The 20141-nt window shown below is 32.7% G+C and overlaps 2 protein-coding genes across 2 annotated transcripts; one reads left to right on the top strand and one right to left on the bottom strand.

Annotated features, from left to right (window-relative positions):
• Positions 1-124: 124 nt before the first annotated feature.
• Positions 125-4750, bottom strand: LOC126724839 (zinc finger CCCH domain-containing protein 62-like). Its single transcript, XM_050429240.1, has 9 exons — positions 4460-4750; positions 4217-4335; positions 3505-3619; positions 3364-3425; positions 2637-2688; positions 2159-2270; positions 1568-1666; positions 1365-1480; positions 125-1231 (listed from the first exon to the last, which is right to left on the bottom strand). The coding sequence occupies exons 1-9, from the start codon at positions 4648-4650 to the stop codon at positions 421-423; spliced, it is 1677 nt and encodes a 558-aa protein (XP_050285197.1). The 5' UTR covers positions 4651-4750; the 3' UTR covers positions 125-420.
• Positions 4751-12888: 8138 nt separating this feature from the next.
• LOC126724833 (3-oxoacyl-[acyl-carrier-protein] synthase II, chloroplastic-like) lies at positions 12889-19949 on the top strand. Its single transcript, XM_050429231.1, has 13 exons — positions 12889-14275; positions 15184-15383; positions 15460-15663; positions 15863-15973; positions 16071-16166; positions 16422-16467; positions 16542-16621; positions 17051-17119; positions 17245-17333; positions 17586-17736; positions 17819-17899; positions 19377-19436; positions 19637-19949. The coding sequence occupies exons 1-13, from the start codon at positions 13945-13947 to the stop codon at positions 19757-19759; spliced, it is 1641 nt and encodes a 546-aa protein (XP_050285188.1). The 5' UTR covers positions 12889-13944; the 3' UTR covers positions 19760-19949.
• The last annotated feature ends 192 nt before the right edge of the window (positions 19950-20141 follow it).

Raw genomic sequence — 20141 nt, 5'->3', positions numbered from 1 at the left:
GACAAACATTTAAATGTCTAAAGTTTGGAATAAAAATGAAACTGTTAGGGTTCCGTCAAAGTACCCTAATAATTTCATTTTTAATCTAAACTTAAGGGTCAAAATCTAAATTGAAAAAATTTGAAACAGTAATAAGACTAATTTGTTTTTGAGTCAAATCACAAGGGGGCATTTTGTTTGTCCCAAAGCATACAAAATCTTTTCAACATTTTCATTGAAACGTCGTAATTGAAAGTGTGTAGACTAAATTGTCACTGGTTCAAAATGCATTGAACAAAACTTGGCAAAAGAGTTTCTAGGGACCCATGTACCACCACTAAACACAATCTATGTAAACTTTCACCAAACTCCATCAGGATTGAAACTAGTGTTGTTTGAATTTAAAATGTGTCGGTACGCCACATTCCAAAATTTCTCTGGTCACCTTCTTAAATTTCTCTGGTCACAAGGCCACCTATCTTCCCTCCTCTGGCCATATTCTCTTCTTCGTTCATGCAAAAACTTGCATTTATCTCCAAAATGGCACCTCCCTTGAGCATAGTATCTGCATAGCTGATGTTGCATATGGCCTTGCCTCCGTGGTGGACTCATTGGTGGAAAGTGGTTCGTGCTTGTCAATGGTGGTGGGCTCCTTGGTGGAAAGTGATTCATGCTTGTCAATGGCTGTTCATTATAAGTCCTATCTGATAACCCTCTTGTCCCATAAGTATTTGGATATTTGTCGCTATGAGCTTGATAGTTGTTGCTTTGAATGTAAGATTGATGGCCACTGTACATTCTTTCTATATTACTTGCATGCATTGACTCAACAAACCTCTGAGAAGGTTGCTGATGGTGATAGTCATTTTTTGTTGTATTAGTTTGTTGCTGTGGCTGAGTTGCTGCTTTTCTTGGTTCAGAGAATAAAGCTACTCGAGTTTGCTCAGTTGGCCTTCCTAAATGAGTGAATGATCCCAACTGCTGAGGCCTCATGCCTAGTTTCCCTGAATCAAGGAATGCAACAAACTGTTGCTGAGAATTTGCTGGTTTTCCTGAATTAACAGATGGATCCATCTTAAGAGGTCCAAATCCTGATTTTTCTGAATTATAATTTTGGCCTGACTGTGAAGGTTGAAATGTTGGTTTCCTTGAATTGACCAATAAATCTGACTGTGGTGGTTGGATTGCAGATTTTGCAGTTGAGATTGAATTGAATTGAGATTGGTTTCTATTTGTCTCCTTTTTTGGGATCCTGAAATACAGACAGACAATATAAGCATGTACTAATGCAAGTACAACCATAATGATTGTGTAACCTCTATCATATTCATATATGGTACCAATAAAAGATAACAGTGTTCCAGTATGTAAGCAGAAGTGAGTACCGCATTTTCTTATTTTCCTTCTCTTGGATCCGTGATTCTCTATCAGACCTTGCAACAAACCCCCTGGAGTGCTTTTCCATCAAAACTTTCTGCCTCTTCCCTTCATCTTCCCATCTCTAAAAAGTTGACAACAATGTGATTGGTTTAATACTAAGCAACTAACAGAGGACTGAGAATAAGAAAATTGTTTATATCTTACAAACCTGTCTCAAAGTCTTTAGTCGGTAAAGGTTTCGACCCTTAATTAGGAGGGGATGAAGTGGTGGGAGTGGTTTCTCCCCCTTGCTCCAGAGTACTTCAATCTGTTTAGAATAGCAAGAAAGCTGTAAGTTAACTATTGCAATTAAGTGTAGAAACATACATGTTCACCCCGTTACTGAGTTTTATCTAAGGGCAAGACTTACGTCTAGTTCCTTAGGTTCTCAATTGAATTATAAATACACTGTTGTATTGACCAATATATTAAAAATAGTGTCATCTTTTTCAAGGACAGTTAAATTTAAACATGTGGTTCATTGACATCGGTCAATGAAACCACATACTTAAATTTAGTTGAGGAACCTTAGGTGCATCACCTAAGGAAATGTACATAAGTTTACCCTCCATCTAATGGAATGAGGTTAATCCACCAAATAAATCTATTTAAAATATACCAAAATACAAGCACAGAATAATAATCTCCATCAAACCTTCAAAAAAAGTTTATGGCTGCCTTTTGGACACTAACAAGTAATGCATGCAATGTATACATCCTTTCAGTATTATTCTATAAGGATAATAGATTTTTGACTTACAGTAAAGGTATGCTGTTGCTTGGCAGCACCATAGCTTTCTTTCACAATGCGGCCTGCAACAATCCTTTTGCCACAAGGAGGACCACTGGCACTTCGGGATGCTATATTGAACCTGAGATTTCCACATTAGAAGTGGAAAAGGTATTGAATTCAAACATCAGAAAATACTGAGAGAATAATGTGAGTGTTAGTAATTCATATTAGTAAGCATCATGCTCAAGTTTATCAACCATAGCCCATCTTGACTGAACTTCATAATGAGAGTAAGTACAAAGCATTGACAAGTGAGCAATCAATTGGACAACAATAATTACTTGAATACACCTTATGTGTGCACGTTACAATGCTATGCAAATGGTTACATCAAGCACTACTTCTAAATCTTTTGCCATTGTAAAATAAGAAGGAAAGGTGTATCATTCACTAAAATATAAGACATAAAAAAAAAATTAAAAAACTAAAAAAAAAAAACCCTTACATTTCATAAACATTTTGCTCAAACATAACAACATCACCAGTGCATGCATCACCTGTAAAAACCCCATTTATATTTCAGATTATAAACATGAAAGAGAAGAAATTTATTTGAACAATGCCAATCAATGACCACGAACTTCTACACTCTAGGCTTGATAAAGAAATTTGAGACAAGAAATACAAGAAATAAAGGAGATCATAGTAAGAAGCTGATCTGTATGATTCAATGAGTAATGAAATGTGCACCATCTAAGTAGTATACTAAATATTTAACGGGATTCAAATTATCCTAAAGTATCTTATCGTTGCTGTCCAAGCCCACTAAACCCTGAATTAGTAACTCCATCTGCTTCAATTTCATATGTGCAAATATATAAGAAAGAACAGTATCATAAAAAGGTGATATGTGAACCCTTCAAACCCATAAAAAGGTGAACTAGAAATTCAATGTGGTAATAGTAACAAATACAAATTTTTTACATGTGTTATATTGAAACCAATCAAGTTTGCCATTTCTCAGGGAGTCAAATGTTTGTGTGGATAGTCTAGCTAGCCCTTCATGGTAGCTTTTACCAACAAATATTCCACTCAGGAGTAAGGATTGCTTGGTCCTAGATTGTGACATGTGTATTCTTCTGTTTTCCTTTTGCTTGGAGTCATAGCACCAAAACCGATAAACAAACAAATAACCATCCATGGACCATGAATATTTAAATTAATATGTGCACCTTTACAATTCAACACAAAGCTAGAGGCGGGGTATTTTTTCTCCCCTCCACCATTTAAAATCCTGAAAACAAACATTAAAGATTATGAGAAACCACACAGTTCTTCAAAATCATTGCCACTTCTAAAGAATATGAGCTTACTCTAGATGCTCCTTAATGCGCTGAATGAGTGTATCCTTGTTGCCCGTCAATCTCAGTCCATTCTTCCTCAGATAAACCTTACACTGGTCCACTTTCAGTTTCTCTAGCTGGCCAGCTGCCACCAAAACAAAAAAATAAATTAAATTAAAATTTTCATACATCAAAAAAAGGAAAATACTGCAAGTAATCATCATGTTGTGCATTTCTGTGATTTGGCCTGTCTAAAATTGACTTTCCCTTGTTCTTGTTCATCTCAACAATATTGTGAAGCCTATATATTTCAGCAACAAACTATACTGTGCTATAATAACCTAATATATAACAACCTCTCTAGCTAGCCCTCTGCCACAACATAATTACAGAAAAAATCAATTCCATGTATAAACCAATAATAACATTCAAAGTTCAAACAAGTGATTATCCTCTGATATATTTCTATGATAGCTTCATCAAATTTAAACTTTTTCTTTTTTCTTTTTTCCCTCAACATTGCTGTATATTCAAAGTACTATGCATATACATGAAACTATCCAATACACGCATAGAAGCACACGCACACATTAACGTTTCACCCAATTCTATCAAATATTTATATCATATAATTCAAGAATCCATTAACTGTATTTAATTTCCCAAATACCAAGGCTAAGTTTAATTTGACCCAAAAAAGAACTTTCTTGAACATTAAAAAAATCAAATTAATGGATTAAACCTTCAATGATCTTTTGCACTTCCTCATAGCTTTTCTTATCTTTCTCATCAAGTTCTGGCACTACCACTTCCACCTCACTTGAATCTCCTTCACAATCCATATCATTATCTTCAACAATCCTGCATACACAACAAAAACCCCATTAAAACAAGACGTAAACACTTAAACCCAGATCAGAAATGCAAATTCAGAATTTAACCCCCCAAAAAAACCCATTAACAAAGTAAAGGGCGAGATACAAACCGAGCCTTTGATTTTTTGTTGTTTTTTATTGAGAGGTTAGAGAACTTGGCACTGGTTTTTTCAAGAATAGTGTAGCTTGGGTCTTTATCCGAGTCATCAGAATCTTGATCTGAGTAGGACCCTTCACTGTCACTGTATTCTTCCTCCTCTTCTGCAAATGGGTATTCTTTGGAGTGCTCCGAGACCGCCATTGATGGGTTTGTTTCTTGGTCTGGGTTTGAGCTTTGACGCTTAAGCAAAGCTTATATGAAAGGCAATTTTTTCATTTTTAGAAAGAGAAAGAGAATTTATATATTAGGAAACTCAAAAATTAGAGATGATATTAACGTTGTAAATTGACAAAAAACGGTCGGGAACATTTTGAAATTTGAGAATATTCATGTGGACATGTAGAGGCCCATTATCTTATGTGGTCCAAATGTTCATGAATGTTTTTTTTTTTTTAGTGTTTGTGATGGGCTTTAGAAGTAACAGTATATTAACCACCAAGTGTGGCCCAGTCACTTGTTCATCATTGGATAAGGCTCTGGGGTTCGACTGGATTTGCTCCCCAATTCGAGTCTCAGCAGCTACAACACCTTATAGTCAACGGCAAGCTCCCACCACGAGCAAAGATTAGTTGAGGTGTGCGTAAGTTAGCCCGGACACTTGGTAAAAAACCAAAAAAAAAAAAAAGTAGTAACTGTGTGCTTGATACTTTTAAGCCCATTCATAATGTCCTTTTTTGTAGGCACATTCATGTTGTCTTTTATATTTAAGATTGGGTCTAAAAAATATGAGAAAAAGAGAAGCTTAAAGAAATTTGTTTTTTTTTTAATTGTTAATTACTACATATGAGAAGGCATAAAGATGAGTTATAAATGTAGAGTATAAAAATAATCAGTAAGTTTAGGGGAAAAGAAATTTTCATTAACTTTTTTCATAATTAATCCAAAATTTTCATAATCATTAAGACATATACATGTTATAACTGGTGCATAGTAAATTGATATTAATTGTGGATTTTGTGTAAAAGTAACATCGTTTCAATCACAACTTGTCACCTTAATAAATTATAAAAATGTTATGAAAATAGTTGTGTTCTTTTTTTTTTTTCTTTTTTTTTTCAAGGGAGTTGTATTCCTAACTTTACTAAAAAAGAGTTTGTATGTTTCATGTTCAACAAGACAAGAGGATGGTTTGTGCTTTATGGTTCTTATTTTTGAGGAGAGGATGATAGTTTATGGTTTCTACTTTCTACTTTGGTTGTGTAGGACATAATTGGCTTCTATACAAAGTTGTCAAGTCTGATCTAAGTTAATTTAGAGGAATTTTTCAAGAATAAAAGTAGTAGATTTGAGCCTAGGATCCCACCTGTGGATTACAATAGCCATGAGAGGGTTTTCTTTTTTTCTTTTTTCTTTTTTAACTCCATGAGAGGGGTTATTTTTCAGTCAAAGAAAAACTTGGACATATTTAGTTAAACATAGAGAAAAACAACTATGAGACTATGAGTTGGCTTTTTAGCTAAACTAAACATATATGTTTAGATAAATTGTGATAATGCGTATACAACTTGCCGCCTTTAAATTTGGCGAGTCTAGTTTTAGTTTTTTTAGTTTTTTAGTTTTTTTTTTAGAAACAAATACATACAAGAAAGAGGGAATGCAGTTCTAACACAAAAGCAAACCATAGACTATGAGTTTAGTTATTAGAAACAAGAATGAGTTGGAGTTTTTATAATTGGATAAAATTAATTAAACGTCCTTATACAGTGAAGCTCTGGTTGGCTGATCGAACACTTCAAGGAAATTGGACATAGTGCCAAAAGGGGAATTTCTTCTCTGCGGCACAAAAGTATGCTATAAAAGTATTTGTATAACCAGGTGTTTTTATTTTTTTATATATTTATTATTTTGTCGGAACAGTAATTTTCATAAATTTGTTATCAATTATTGATCACATGTTTAATTGTAATTAGAGTAACATCACTTTTGTATAATAATAAAAAACATATCATCTTTTAAATATTAATCATAACATGTCACCTTAACAGTTACTAAAAATTAAAAATTAAAAAATTTGCATTCCTAAATCTATATATATAATAATAGGTGAAGTTATGAGAAACTTAAATCAGAATTCCAAATTAGAGTTCTAATTTTGCATCATATGTCCTAAATTATTTATTCTCAAAGAGTTTTATTTCTTAATTTTAGAATCAAATATGGGACAATAGTATAAATATTCATCCAAGTGAGCTATTAAGTAAAAAAATCAAAAAGTCTAGAATAAATGAATTGTAAAAAAAAAAAAATGATTCATAATAATTTAAAAAAATGGACAATTTATATTTTATACCTAATAATATCCTTACAAAATTTTTTTAAGAGTTAATAAAATATAAAAATGACTATCAATAGTATTTAAATTATATATATAAGAATTATATTATGCATCTTATTGTATATCTTTAAGTATTTCCATGCATATGCATAAGTTTACAGGCTAGTTTATTATACACGGCTGTTGATAATGAGACATAATTAATTGCAGCAAGAAAGTTAACCCCATAAGGAATCAGATTCCACACAATAGAAGCATATATCTTAAGCATCTTTTACAAAACAATTAACAAACCCTTATAAATGGATCAATGGAATAAGACACCGTATATAATAATTATTTTTTCCTCAACAATCCTTATATAATAAGTCTAAAATTAATTTGAACATAGTTTACAAATCCATTGAAACCATTGCTCCATTGTTCTTGACAAACTCCACATGTTTCCATTCAGTATGCAGTTTCTCACTTGGTGATGCATTTCTTCTAAATCAAAGTGTCAAGCACACATGTGAGTCTCTCTCTCTCATAATCTAACATTTGAATATGCTTTTCCATTTTCCTTCTTTTAAATAAGTTGGTTGAATTCTCATAATGCATTAGGACCAGATATCTCTATTATGTGATTTTATGTTTTGTGCGGTCTTGCTCATGGGTGGACCATGGCCCTTGGTTATGGTTTTTCCTTTGTTAAAGGGAAGGAGCATCGACAGCAGTAGAGGTAAAAATTTAGCTTTTTAGCTCTACCAAAAGTTACTTTATCTATTTTACCTACACACATGCTGCAACAGTAAATCTATTTTAGCTTTCAACATAATAAAATAATATAAACATCACAATAAAATAGTATATCCTCTACAATAAAATAATATATCTCACTACCCAAAAAACATCCACAGCACCAACCACAACCACAACCACCTCTACCATCAACCACAACCACCACCTCTACCATCAACCACAACCACCACCACCACCACCACCACCACCGCCACCACCACCATTCATCAACCATCAACAAACCCCATTCATCAACCATCAACAAAATCAAAACCCATTCATCAAAATAAAAATAAAACCCATCATCAACCATCAAATTAGCCAAAAGCCACCACGAAACCAGAGAAACCTAGCCACCATTCATCAACCATCAACAAACCCCATTCATCAAAATAAAAAGAGAACCCATCATCAACCATCAAATTAGCCAAAAGCCACCACGAAACCAAAGAAACCCAGCCACCATTCATCAACCATCAACAAAATCAAAACCCATTTATCAAAATAAAAATAGAACCCATCAACATAAAACCCAGTCACGGCGACAATGCTGTTTTGTCTATCACGACAACAAAATCAAAACCCAGCATCGGCGATCATGGGTCTTGGAGAACGAAGAGTAAAGGAAAAATGAGATAGCAAAGAGATTGGGGCTGAGAACGAAAAGATCAATCAGCGTTGTCGGCGCTGGGCAAGGGCTTGGGTCGGTGGCGAGTGGAGGAATTGAAGCTTGCAATGGGAAGAAATGAAGAGTGTGAGGACCGACTGAGGGGAGAGAGGAGCAACGGGTAGAAATGGGGAAGGAGGAGAAAGAAAAAAAATTAAAATATTCCAACCATAGTGTGAACACAAAATAAAATAATATTTTTTTTTAACCTTTGAGCTACATTGCATATCTATTTTTAGATGTGCACTGTAGCTGAGAAGCAAAAAAATTTGGTTATAGCTCCACTGCTGTAGCTCTACTTTTGTGATCAGTGGTGCTAAAAAAATAACAATATAGCTATTTAACACCATTGTTGTGAGTGCTCTAATGCTGTGAAAAGGAAATTGTGGGATTGGCTATAGCTTTTCCCTTGCTTAAGGTAATTGGGCATTCCATCCCTTGCTTAACGGTCACACCACCATAATGCATAATGATTTTCAATTAGTTTTTACAATTTTGTTACTTTATTCTTTCTAGAAATGGACTCTCTCTCTCCCTCTCTCTCAAAATTATACCATTTACCAATAATATGTTTCTTCTCTCTCGCAATTAGTGGGTCTCACTCTTTAATGGGACCCACCAATTATGAGGGAGAAAATATATATCTGGTGCAAGTTATATTTTTCCCTCTCCCTCTCCCTCTCCCTCTCCCTCTCTCCATTTTATTTGAATTTGAAAAAGTTGATTTCATATTTAAACTTGTGGCTACAATGGTTTTATTTTTTTATTTTTTTTATAGGGCCACAACTTGTGGCTACAATGTTGTCTCTGCAATAAGTTGAACATTTCGGGGATAAGTGAATATTATTGCCATAGCCATTAATGCCAATTGTCAAAAGTATATGACATTATGACTCAATTTAATGTAACTTTTATTTTTAATCTTTTGATAAGTATAGTTAACAATAACAAGTGCCGCCATTTATAAAGGAGAAGGTCCTGCATGGACAATTCCGCCAACAAAGCCACAAGTTTTAAGCAACTGTAGGTGTCTAGTCCCACGTATTTATAACAAAGAATGTCCAAAAACATATTACAGAATTTATCACACAATTTTTTAAAAATAACGTAATCATGAATATAATTGATAGGTTTCAAAAAAAAATTAATACAGGTCTAATTTATAAAAAATATAATTAAGTCTAAAATCCATATAACACTACTCTTCTACTACTGTTGATTAGATAGCGTATGTTCAATTGATTGAAATCACATTTTATTTTATTTTATTTTATTTTATTTTTTAAACCTCACTTTTAATAGATATAATCTTTCAAAACAATTTATTTTGAAAAGGCTAAAATATGAAGCTATTCACGGATCCATTTTGAACCATGAGATCAAGACCTTTACTATTGTCAGTTGTCACTAGTGAATTTGGCATCACATAGTTTTTAGTAGCTTATTTGTTAAAGGTAAGACAAATTAAAATTAAAAAAATAGTTTATTTTTTATAAAAAAATTCTAGTATTTGTTGCTTATTTAATAAAATGTAAGATTAAAAGTATAAAATTAGAAGTTATTCTTTATTTTCAAACTGTTTAAAACCTCACTTTTCTAGTTGTAACTATACTTGGGCCAACTTTCACCAAAAAAGAAAAAATTGGAGCATGAAATGCAATTAATTTTGTAACCAGAAATTTCATCCAAATACACTCTTACATTCTCTGTATGGGAGCATGGTTTTGCTTCAATTGTTGTATCATCTTTTACCAAATAAATAAGTAAACAACATTGTTTTTTTTTTAAATAAGCTAATTTATTTCATTTTTGTTTCATCTTTCAGCAAATAGAAAGGCTAATTGCAACCCAACTAATAAGGTATGCACTTTTGTTTTCTATATAATTATAAGATGAGTGTTAATAAATCTTGGGTAAACTACGTATTTGGTCTTTATCTTTTATACCATATTTTTATTTAGTTTATAACTTTTCAATTGTTTCAATTTGGTTCAAAAACTTTCTGTGTCATGTCAGTTTAGTCACTGTTGTTATCTCTTGAATGAAAATTGCTGACATTGCTAATTGCCAAACTAATTTTTTATTTTGGCCATTAGCCACATCAGCAATTTTCATTTAAGAAATAACAACAGAGACTAAATAGACACGGTACTGAACAGTTAGAGATCAAATTCACACAATTGAAAAGTTATGAACTAAATTAAAATATGATGTAAAGAATAGGAACCAAATACATAATTTACTTTTAAAAAAAACTTATAGCAAATTTCTTTTTGATAATAACTCATTAATATATATATATATATATATATATATATATATCTCTCTCTTTAAGAAAGGGGCGCCACCAAACTGTACCTATAAAAGATATAGTGGTTGGCTAAAGTCTATTGATACTCAAGCTATTAAAGACAGCCATCCTATTTTCACCAAATTTTACAAAAAGAAATGTTAACTTGCAATCTATTTTACAAATGGTTGATGTGGAGTGTGATTATAGGCAAGTAAAAAAATAATGTCAGAAGTAAGCATATAAGAGGATTAGTAAGAAATTGTCATATCAATAATTTATAAAAATACTGTAAAATAGTTTGTAATTATAACATTACTCATCTTACAACTACATAAATAGTAATACTTCAATAAATGTGTTGTACCTACAATAATAATATCATCAAAACTCCGGTAGTATATGTGGTATTGCCCTCATCATCACATGGTGTGAGGTTGATGAATTCACCAAAAACTCCTTTTGTTTTTTATTTAACAATATAAAAATCATAACTCGGTAAAAGGTTATTAAAATATAATAAATTACCATCAATTTGATTACAAAAGGCTTACAAATTAATTTGATGATCACATCTAATTATTTTATATTCTATACTTAAAATTTGATGCATGAGTTAATTTTATTTACTAAAATTAATAATATTTTTATCATCACTCAAACTTAATTAGATGTTTAGACAACCTCCCAAATTTTCTTGAACAACTTGCTTTTTGATGAGTAAATATTGTTAAGGGAGGAGGGCCACCAAACTTTACCATAGAGAGACTGGCTAAACCAATAATTAAAGTTACTTAAAACAGCCAAACTATTCCTACCGAATCTCACAGTAGATTAAGACTTCGCTTTGCAATTAGGTGTATAGACTGACTATCTTCCAAATTATACTTTTTGGATTAATAGGAATTGGCTAATGCCTATGATTAATCAAGCAGCCAACCTGTCATCTAGTGATCTAGTTAGACTAGATTTTGGCAGTCTATCTGGTTAGGCATGATTAATTAGTATGAAGTTATTGATTTTGAAAATAAACTATTCTTGTTTGGTAATTTAAAAAAAATAAAATAAAAATAAATCTATATAGTATATATAAAATGAAAACGTTTGGTTTTATTTTTTTATTTATTTAATTTATATCTTCTAATCTTGACATATAATCTTTTGAAAGCTCAAGCTCTCGCACTCACATACGCGCGCGCGCGCGCGCACACACACACACACATATATAAATATATATATATATATATATATATATAATTTGGTTTTTAGAGTTCTAAATAATGCTAAAATCTATTAATTTAAACTCATTAGTACTCACAATATTTTTGGACAAAGCAACCCAACGCTCAACCAATTCATATTAAATTTAATTTAATTTAGTCTTCAATAAACAAAATCTAAGTAAAGCCTTAAAAAATAAAACTCTAAGTAAATTAGACAAGTTTTTTTTATTATAAATTCTTTAAACTTGAGCTTTTATTTATGAATACTTATTATTTGAACATTTATCTTATATACATAGTTTTTATTGAACAATCTTGTGCATTGCACGAATTAACAACTAGTGTGTGTGCTCAGGTTAACAATTAACTATATACTATATGATAAAAGTAGAGTCCTAAATGTTATAGATGTTATGGTTATGTCAAATGGTTATAATCTATTTACGCCAATAGGCTATCATTTATTAAATACTTTAGTAAATTACATAATTATCCTATGTTTTAAAACTTTTGCATGATTAATTTCACATTAAACCCCAAATGTTAAAAAGCTTTTAATTAAGCTAGAACTCTTTAAATTGTTTCAATTTACACCTTCAATGAGTCGCTATCAACTAAAAGTAATGGAAATTCACACTGTGGCGAAAATATATCAAAAACGCACACAATTTTTTTTTCTTATTATGTGAAATTAAGAGATCTCTAGGATACAATATTTATGGGAATTATGAAATTATATAATAATGAGAAATTAGTTATTGTTATCAAAATATTACAAACAAAATAATATTATATAAGCTAATGTTCCAATAATCTCATCTCATATTCTATAAGATAAAAATTGTATTGTGGACATTATGATTGTGTCAAGTTGATGCATTATTTTTTTTTTCTTATTTTCCTCTCTCATTTTGTCTTATTATGACATGTGATGCTTCATCGATATAATAATTAACATAATTACCCTAAGTAAAACTATATTACCATTGTTTAAAAAAAGTTTAAACACACCATTGCAATTAAAATTCTACTACACGTAAAAGAATTCTAAAGGACTTCTAAGTATTATACTCAAAAAAATATTCCATAGTTAGTGGAGAACCATTATGTAATAAAACTCATTTGAATTATCAATGTGTTTGGTGGCCTAGTGGAAGGGGCTTTGTGCCAACAAGACTTCCTCATGCGAAACATCTTGAGTTTGAGTCATCCTTCCCCCACAAGCAACATGTTGATGCTCCACATAATTTCATCATTAATGAAGTCTTAGCCCGAGAGTAGTTAGACGCTACTATATAAACATCAAGGTAAAGAAGCCACAAGAACCTACAAAACCGAAGAGTAGCGCCTGAACTCCTACATTCATCAGTCACAACCAAACAGAGTGTTGCATCTCCTCGAATCAATTAAAGCCTTGATCACCCGTGAGCAGTCTTCCTCTAATTCTACACTGAACAAGCTTAGTTCCTTAGCAAACAAAAGCACACGACGTGCTGCCAACCTCTGCCAACTCCACGGACTGAACCAGAGGTAAATTCTGGCTTAATGCAGCGATAATTTGACCCATGTAATCACGAAACACCACTCCAATACCAGCACAACCCGAAGATGTTCAACTTTCTAAACTTTTGTACCTACATATGCACTCATTGACAGTCTCCACTCTCTGCCTCACACAGCACTCAATTGGTGCGTCTCTTTCGCCAGGACGACTCAGATTCCCCCGCAAACTAAAACGTTTTCAAACTGCTTCACTTCCATGTCATCTTCATCTTCATCTTCTTTGTCTCTCAAATTATTCAGAGCCTCTACTATGTATTTCTTTCTTCTCCAAGGACCAACGACAATCCACCTCTATTAATCAATGGAAATGGCTTCTCTTCCCTGTTTCCATTCCATTTCTTGCTGAATTACTCGAAGTTTTCAAATTTCCCATCTGGGTTTTTGTGCTTGGATTGTATTTGTTTGGACTTTACTCAATTGGGTTACACATGGCTTCTTGAAATATAGCTTCTTTTCTTGTAGCCATGTTGCTCTGCTTGACTGCTTCCATTCCATAATGCTGAATCTTATCTGGGTCTAATTCTATTTTGGACTCTTAGATTGTAGTTTCTCACTAAACTTTCAGGATTAGCAGAGTTCTTATCAGGGTCTTCTTGGTTCTTTTTGTTTGTAAGAGTGTGAATTCTTGGTGCCTTCAATGGTGGCTTCTGATTTAGCCTCTCCTCTCCGTACGTGGCTTGTGGCTGCCTGCATGTCTGTTTCCTTTGAGAAAGACCACACTCAAAGGAGACTGAGTCAATGGACAAAGAGAAGGAAGTTTGTGTCAAAAAGCATTAATCGTGGTGTTGCTTATTTTGTGAGTAATAAGCTTACAGACGGTTCTGGAATTCAAACCCTGATAAGTTCCTGTCTCACTTTCGAGCCTTGCAATGAGTTTAACAATTCGAAAGGGCAGTTCACATTATTAGCATCTCCGACTGCCTGGACTAGAAAGCAAAAGAGCATGAATCGTCCTGCTGCACACTCTGGTAATTGAATGTGTGTCTATGTTAATCAAAAGTGATATAATTTTTTATTTGGTGGCTTCTGGTTTCTATGCATGTTATGTAGTTTGAACTTGAGAGATACCTGTAGCTTTGAATGATGGGATTATTATTATTTTTTTTTTTTTTGATGAGTAGCTTTGGATGATGGGTTATTCTTATTTCTGCTAAGCTCTACCAACTTGAACAATTTAGTTAGATTTTTGCAGCAGCCTATATTTGTCTATAAATACTTCATTGATGTTTTGTGAGGAAAGGATCCATTCATTTCAAGGTTCCAATTAAATATTACAAATCCAAAGAAATATTTGTACAACATCATTTAAAATTTAACCGTGAAATAAACTCTTTCCATTTCACTTGAAATGGAGAAGATCCATTTCGTTTTGTGATGCGTATTGCAATATGTATGTGGGGTAGCATACTTGTGTTTGTGCACAATTGTCTGTGTATGTGAAGAGATGCGTCTCTGGAGTTCTTGGAATGTTTTTAATTTTTCCCCTCTCTGTATTGTTTGTGGAACCTCGGAGGGACAGGAAAGCTAACATTTATGGATTTATTATTTTGGTTGTGTAGATACCCAAATGTGAGGCTTTATATCTAACACAAATGCAAGCTCAGAATTTTACATAATTCATTGATTTTAAGGTTCATGACAATACTATAGGATGTTTTAATTGACTCGATAATGGAAGGAAAGTCTTTAAGCTCCTAACTTTTGTTTTTGTGCACATGACACAATGAACTAACCTGGATTCGTAATGTTGCTACCTTCAACTTGCTGGGTTACGGTAAAAAGTTTTGAATGTTTCTAATATATGCTGTTGATGGTAGGTGCTGTTAGTAATGTTTACCAAACTTCAAGCTTAGAGACTCTTTTATTACGGTTTCAGGCAATACTGTGGTTGTGAGACCAGCAGATGGGGTCACAACAAAGAAGAAACAGCTTACAAAGCAGCGACGTGTTGTCGTGACAGGGATGGGTGTGGTAACCCCAATTGGTGACGATACAGATGTCTTCTACAATAATCTCCTTGAAGGTGTTAGTGGCATAAGTGAGATAGAGGCTTTTGACTGTGCTCAGTTTCCAACGGTAAATCTTCGTTGGCTCAGTTCCCTGGTAGTAAATGGTTGCCTCTAGATGTTGACTCCAGTTATCTTTCTAACAGAAAATTGCTGGTGAAATCAAGTCTTTCTCAACAGATGGATGGGTCTCACCCAAGCTTTCCAAGAGGGCAGACAAATTCACACTTTACTTGCTTACTGCTGGCAAGAAAGCATTGGCAGATGCTGGGATTACAGAAGAGGTCATTGGAAAGTTAGACAAACGTAGATGTGGTGTTATAATTGGCTCTGCACTAGGAGGAATGGCAGTAAGGATAAGCTTAGATTATTTTTCACAGGAAATTGACTGTAGTCTGTAGTTGCTTCAAGATTTTTTTTTTTTTTTTTTTTTTTTTTTTTTTTTTTTTTGAGAAATTGCTTCAAGATTTCAAATTTATCCAAAACCCATAATTTTTTTTATCAGCTTTTTCTTCTACTGCTTGTATTTTTATGAGATATTTTAATCAGATTTTTCAGGATGCTATAGAAGCAATTAGGGTTTCATACAAGAAAATGAATCCGTTCTGTATACCTTTTACAACAACCAATAGTGGTTCTGCTTTACTAGCAATGGATTTGGTAAGTTTGATGCCAATGTTGATAGAAATTTTGGACGAGTCAACATCATATGTTGCTGCTGCAACCTTCTAGCTATTTCTAAGTTTGCAAATTGCAGGGATGGATGGGCCCAAACTACTCAATTTCTTCAGCTTGTGCAACAAGTAACTTTTGTATACTGAACGCAGCACACCATATTATCACCGGTGAAAGTGTAAGTGCAAGCTTTAGTCTCATTAAATGGATTTTGCAATAGGATCCTACATTGTTTTGGGAGCTTGTTTGAGAGAATAACACAAATGAATTTTAGTGTTTCCAAAGTAACTCTCATCAAGAAGCACTATTTTGATTTGAACGTTTAGGAGTAATGGTGGCCTTGATCATTTTTCTTTGTTCTTTGGAATAAGTTTATCTTATTCTGAAATGAAATTAGGCCAAATTCTGTTATCTGATTTGTGAAAATTTACAGGACGTTATGCTTTGTGGTGGATCTGATGCAGCAGTTCTTCCAATAGGTACAATACATACCTTTCTCATTCTGGATTTGATTTGAATATTATGTTCTCTACATTGTGAATTACTACCTCAGGCTTGGGAGGTTTCATGGCATGCGGATCTCTTTCTCAAAGGAATGGTGAACCTACCAAAGCTTCACGCCCCTGGGATATTGTATTGCATCCAACTCTATCTTCTACATGGTTACAATTATGCTTTTCATATTACAAAATCAGTTTCATGAGCTCTGGTTCCGAATGTGAATTAGACAGCTCATTGTTGATAGATTTTGTTCATTATAGCAGTATATAATATACTTATCAGAAAATAGGTAGGTATTATACATAATATGTTGAACTGGAAACAGTAACTGTAATATATCATTTAAAGATATATAAGTTATTTACTTATCATAATGTAAAAGTCCAAAAGAGTGATTTTAGAAAAATAAATAAATAAATAAATAAGTAAAAAGAAAATATCCCATCTATTTGCTGAATTGGTTTGAACTATTCTGTGTCACATTACCATTAACTCCAATATAGAATTCTAGATTTCACCCATATCTTCACCTACTTGTAATATAATTTTGCACATGAACAGAGTAGGGATGGGTTTGTTATTGGAGATGGAGCTGGGGTATTGCTCTTAGAAGACCTAGAACATGCTAAGGTATATCCGTAAAATTAATTTCTCTAGTTACCCCAAACGCTCTTGATATTTATATGTTTAGTTTAGTAGCTTAAACTCTTTTATTTTTCCTTTTTGGGTTACTTTTCTCATTTCTTATATGACAGAGAAGAGGTGCAAAAATATATGCAGAGTTTCTAGGTGGAAGCTACACTTGTGATGCCTATCACTTGACTGAGCATCATCCTGATGGTAGGTAGTCAAGTCATTCGGATTACTTTGATAATGCTGGTACTTGTGTATTAGCCTCATCTTTTCCTTTTGACTGTTTCTATATATTTTCCTCTCTCCTGTAGTTTTTTGCTGTCAAATAAGCTATCCATCAAAATTAAATACAACTATTCTTCTATGAGACATGGCAAGCAATATGTATTTTGGCACCTTATATTTGCAGAGTGCATTTGATCTAGATGAAGTTCTTAACTTATTTTTGCCCAAAATCAGGTAGAGGCCTTGCTCTTTGTATAGAGAAGGCCTTAGCCCAATCTGGGGTAGCTAAAGAAGATGTAAATTATGTAAATGCATATGGTAGTTCAACACCAAGAGGTGATCTGAAAGAATACCGGACCCTTATCCGTTGTTTTGGCAAGAATCCAGAGGTATATTGAAGGCAAATTTATCTAGTTCTTATTATCAAATTTACAATATGACATTACTTAGTTTGAGTTCTAATTCTTGCAGCTAAGAGTGAACTCCACAAAATCCATGACTGGTCACCTACTAGGTGCCTCAGGTGCTGTGGAAGCTGTTGCAACAGTTAAGGTAATTAGTTTCTGCTTTGTTTCTTGCACATTGCTAAGGTAATTAGTTTCTGCTTTGTTTCTTGCACATTGCTGAAAAACACTCATATGAGATTTGAAAAGATAGAGGCCAGTCCAAATCTTTTAGATGGCTTTGGCCTTACAGTCATTAACTGTAGTCTATATCAGAGAGCCTATGTGGCTTGAGGTGCTTGCACCGATTAGAGGGTTGTACTGAAGAGGAAGTTCCATGTTTCTTCCCTTTTTTGTTCTTCTTTTTTTTAGTTATTTATTTATTATTTTTGCTTAGATTATTGATGAGATATTGATCTCACTGTTTTGTTATTTTCTCCTTCCAAAAAAGAGAATTTTTTTTGAAACATTTAGGGCATATCTAGTAAGAGTATTTAAATATAGTTTTTTGTTTTGCAATTCATAAAATGGTGGGTCCCACACTTGAATCTATTATTTTGCCTTTTTTTTCTCTTTCTTTTTTTTTGGGGGGGGGGGGGGGGTAGAGAATCTATTGTTTAGCTAATTTTCTCTAAATACAGTTTTTAGAAAATTATATACTTTTTTCCTTGTTCAGAACAGAATTTCGAAAACGAGATATTTTCTAGATACAGAAAATGTTTTTAATAGTATAGTTGTAAACAAATTGAAAACAATGAACCCCACATATTTTTCCAAACTCTTCTATCTCTTAAATTAAAGAGCTTATCTTTGTCACAAAAGAATTTTCACACTTCAAATTTGAAACTTATCATCATAAAAAATAAAAATAAAAAATAAAAAATATACAAGAGCTTTATTCCCTTATCAATATTCAGGAAAAGAAAAGTAATTTACAGATTTTATACGTTACTTTTTGTAAAAGTTTTTATAAAAAATATCAAAAATAGAAATGGCCACCCAAACAATTTTTCTTTTTTGTTTTTAGTATTTTGAAAATTTTTCTTAAAAGTGGGAGCCAAACACTTATAATATAAAACTTATTATCTGAAAACTAGTTTCAATTTTAATTTTTTGAAAATTGTTTTCAAACTATTTTGAAAACAAAAACAAAATGCCTCCTACCAAATGGGCCATTCACTTTTGAAACTTATAGTATAGGGGTGTAACAAATTAAACCTTAGAAAAAAAATAAAAAAATAAACCATGTAACAAATTAAATCATAGGATTGCAAAAAATAATTAATTAAACTTCAGCCCATACAAGTGAAGTGACATTGTATTGGAGGTTTAATATTGGTTGGTGGTTTAGTTAGTGACTTTTTCAAATCTTAGGGTTTAATTTGTCACTTTTTACTATTAAAAAATGCCACTTTTTAAAAATTTAGGGTTTACTTTGTTACACCCCTAAATTATAGGGTTTAAAATGTAATTTCCTAAACACATTTCCTCCTTGATAGACATTGATGCACTAATTCATAATTTGATTGGATTCCTTTCTATTCATCATTATTGTCCCTAAAGTGAGATTTAACTTTCAAATGTAGGCAATACAAACAGGATGGGTGCATCCAAACATCAATCTTGAAAATCCTGATGAAGGCATGGTATGCTTCTATAATATGGTTTCTTATCAAATCTAATCAGCAAATAGTCTATCATTTTAACAAATTATTTCTAAGCATTTTATCAATCCACCAACACCATTTAAGATAACATTACGCTTGAAAGGATACTAGAAAGGCATTTGCTTTTAGAAGCTTGAATTTGTGCTAACTTGGTTTTATGCTATATGAATTTGAATAAGGACATGAATGTGCTTGTCGGCATCAAGAAGGAACCTTTGGACATAAAGGTAGCACTATCTAACTCATTTGGCTTTGGGGGACACAATTCATCCATCTTGTTTGCACCTTACAAGTGCATCTGATGTGTCAACTCAACCTGAAACTATTAGAGGGTTGAACAAAATTAGATTTATTGCAGCTTGTATTGATATTTTTCGATTTGGTAGTAAATCCATTCTATGATTGTACATATTCTAATCAAATCTAGTGGACTAAAATTGGATGACCATCTAATTGATTACTAGTTATTGATTAATGATAATGTTTCTATTACTTCTTTTCATACAAATGGGGGGTGGGGTATTCACATCTTTTGATGGGGGAAAAAGAGTCATTTTGTAGTGCTTCAAATTCTATGATTGTACAAATAATAGTCAAACAACAATTATGGTACAGTATGGACAACTAAGTGCCCGTTTGTTTCCACATTTTGAGCCCAAAAAGCGCTTTTTGAAAAAAGTCAGG

Source organism: Quercus robur, chromosome 5, assembly GCF_932294415.1.
Source record: "Quercus robur chromosome 5, dhQueRobu3.1, whole genome shotgun sequence".
Classification (NCBI taxonomy): domain Eukaryota; kingdom Viridiplantae; phylum Streptophyta; class Magnoliopsida; order Fagales; family Fagaceae; genus Quercus; species Quercus robur.
Note: the sequence above shows the minus strand (reverse complement) of the source record. Positions and strands in the feature narration are given on the sequence as shown.

Bases quoted from the DNA above. Each gene is read 5' to 3' on its own strand.
- LOC126724833 (XM_050429231.1), top strand. From the start codon at position 13,945: ATGGTGGCTTCTGATTTAGCCTCTCCTCTCCGTACGTGGCTTGTGGCT. The intron at 15,974-16,070 runs GTAAGTTTGATG...TGCAAATTGCAG, and splicing joins CTTTACTAGCAATGGATTTG to GGATGGATGGGCCCAAACTA. The intron at 16,622-17,050 runs GTATTGCATCCA...GCACATGAACAG, and splicing joins CTTCACGCCCCTGGGATATT to AGTAGGGATGGGTTTGTTAT.
- LOC126724839 (XM_050429240.1), bottom strand. From the start codon at position 4,650: ATGGCGGTCTCGGAGCACTCCAAAGAATACCCATTTGCAGAAGAGGAG. The intron at 1,667-2,158 runs GTAAGTCAAAAA...TATTCTAAACAG, and splicing joins AGCAACAGCATACCTTTACT to ATTGAAGTACTCTGGAGCAA. The intron at 1,232-1,364 runs GTACTCACTTCT...TCTGTATTTCAG, and splicing joins AAGGAAAATAAGAAAATGCG to GATCCCAAAAAAGGAGACAA.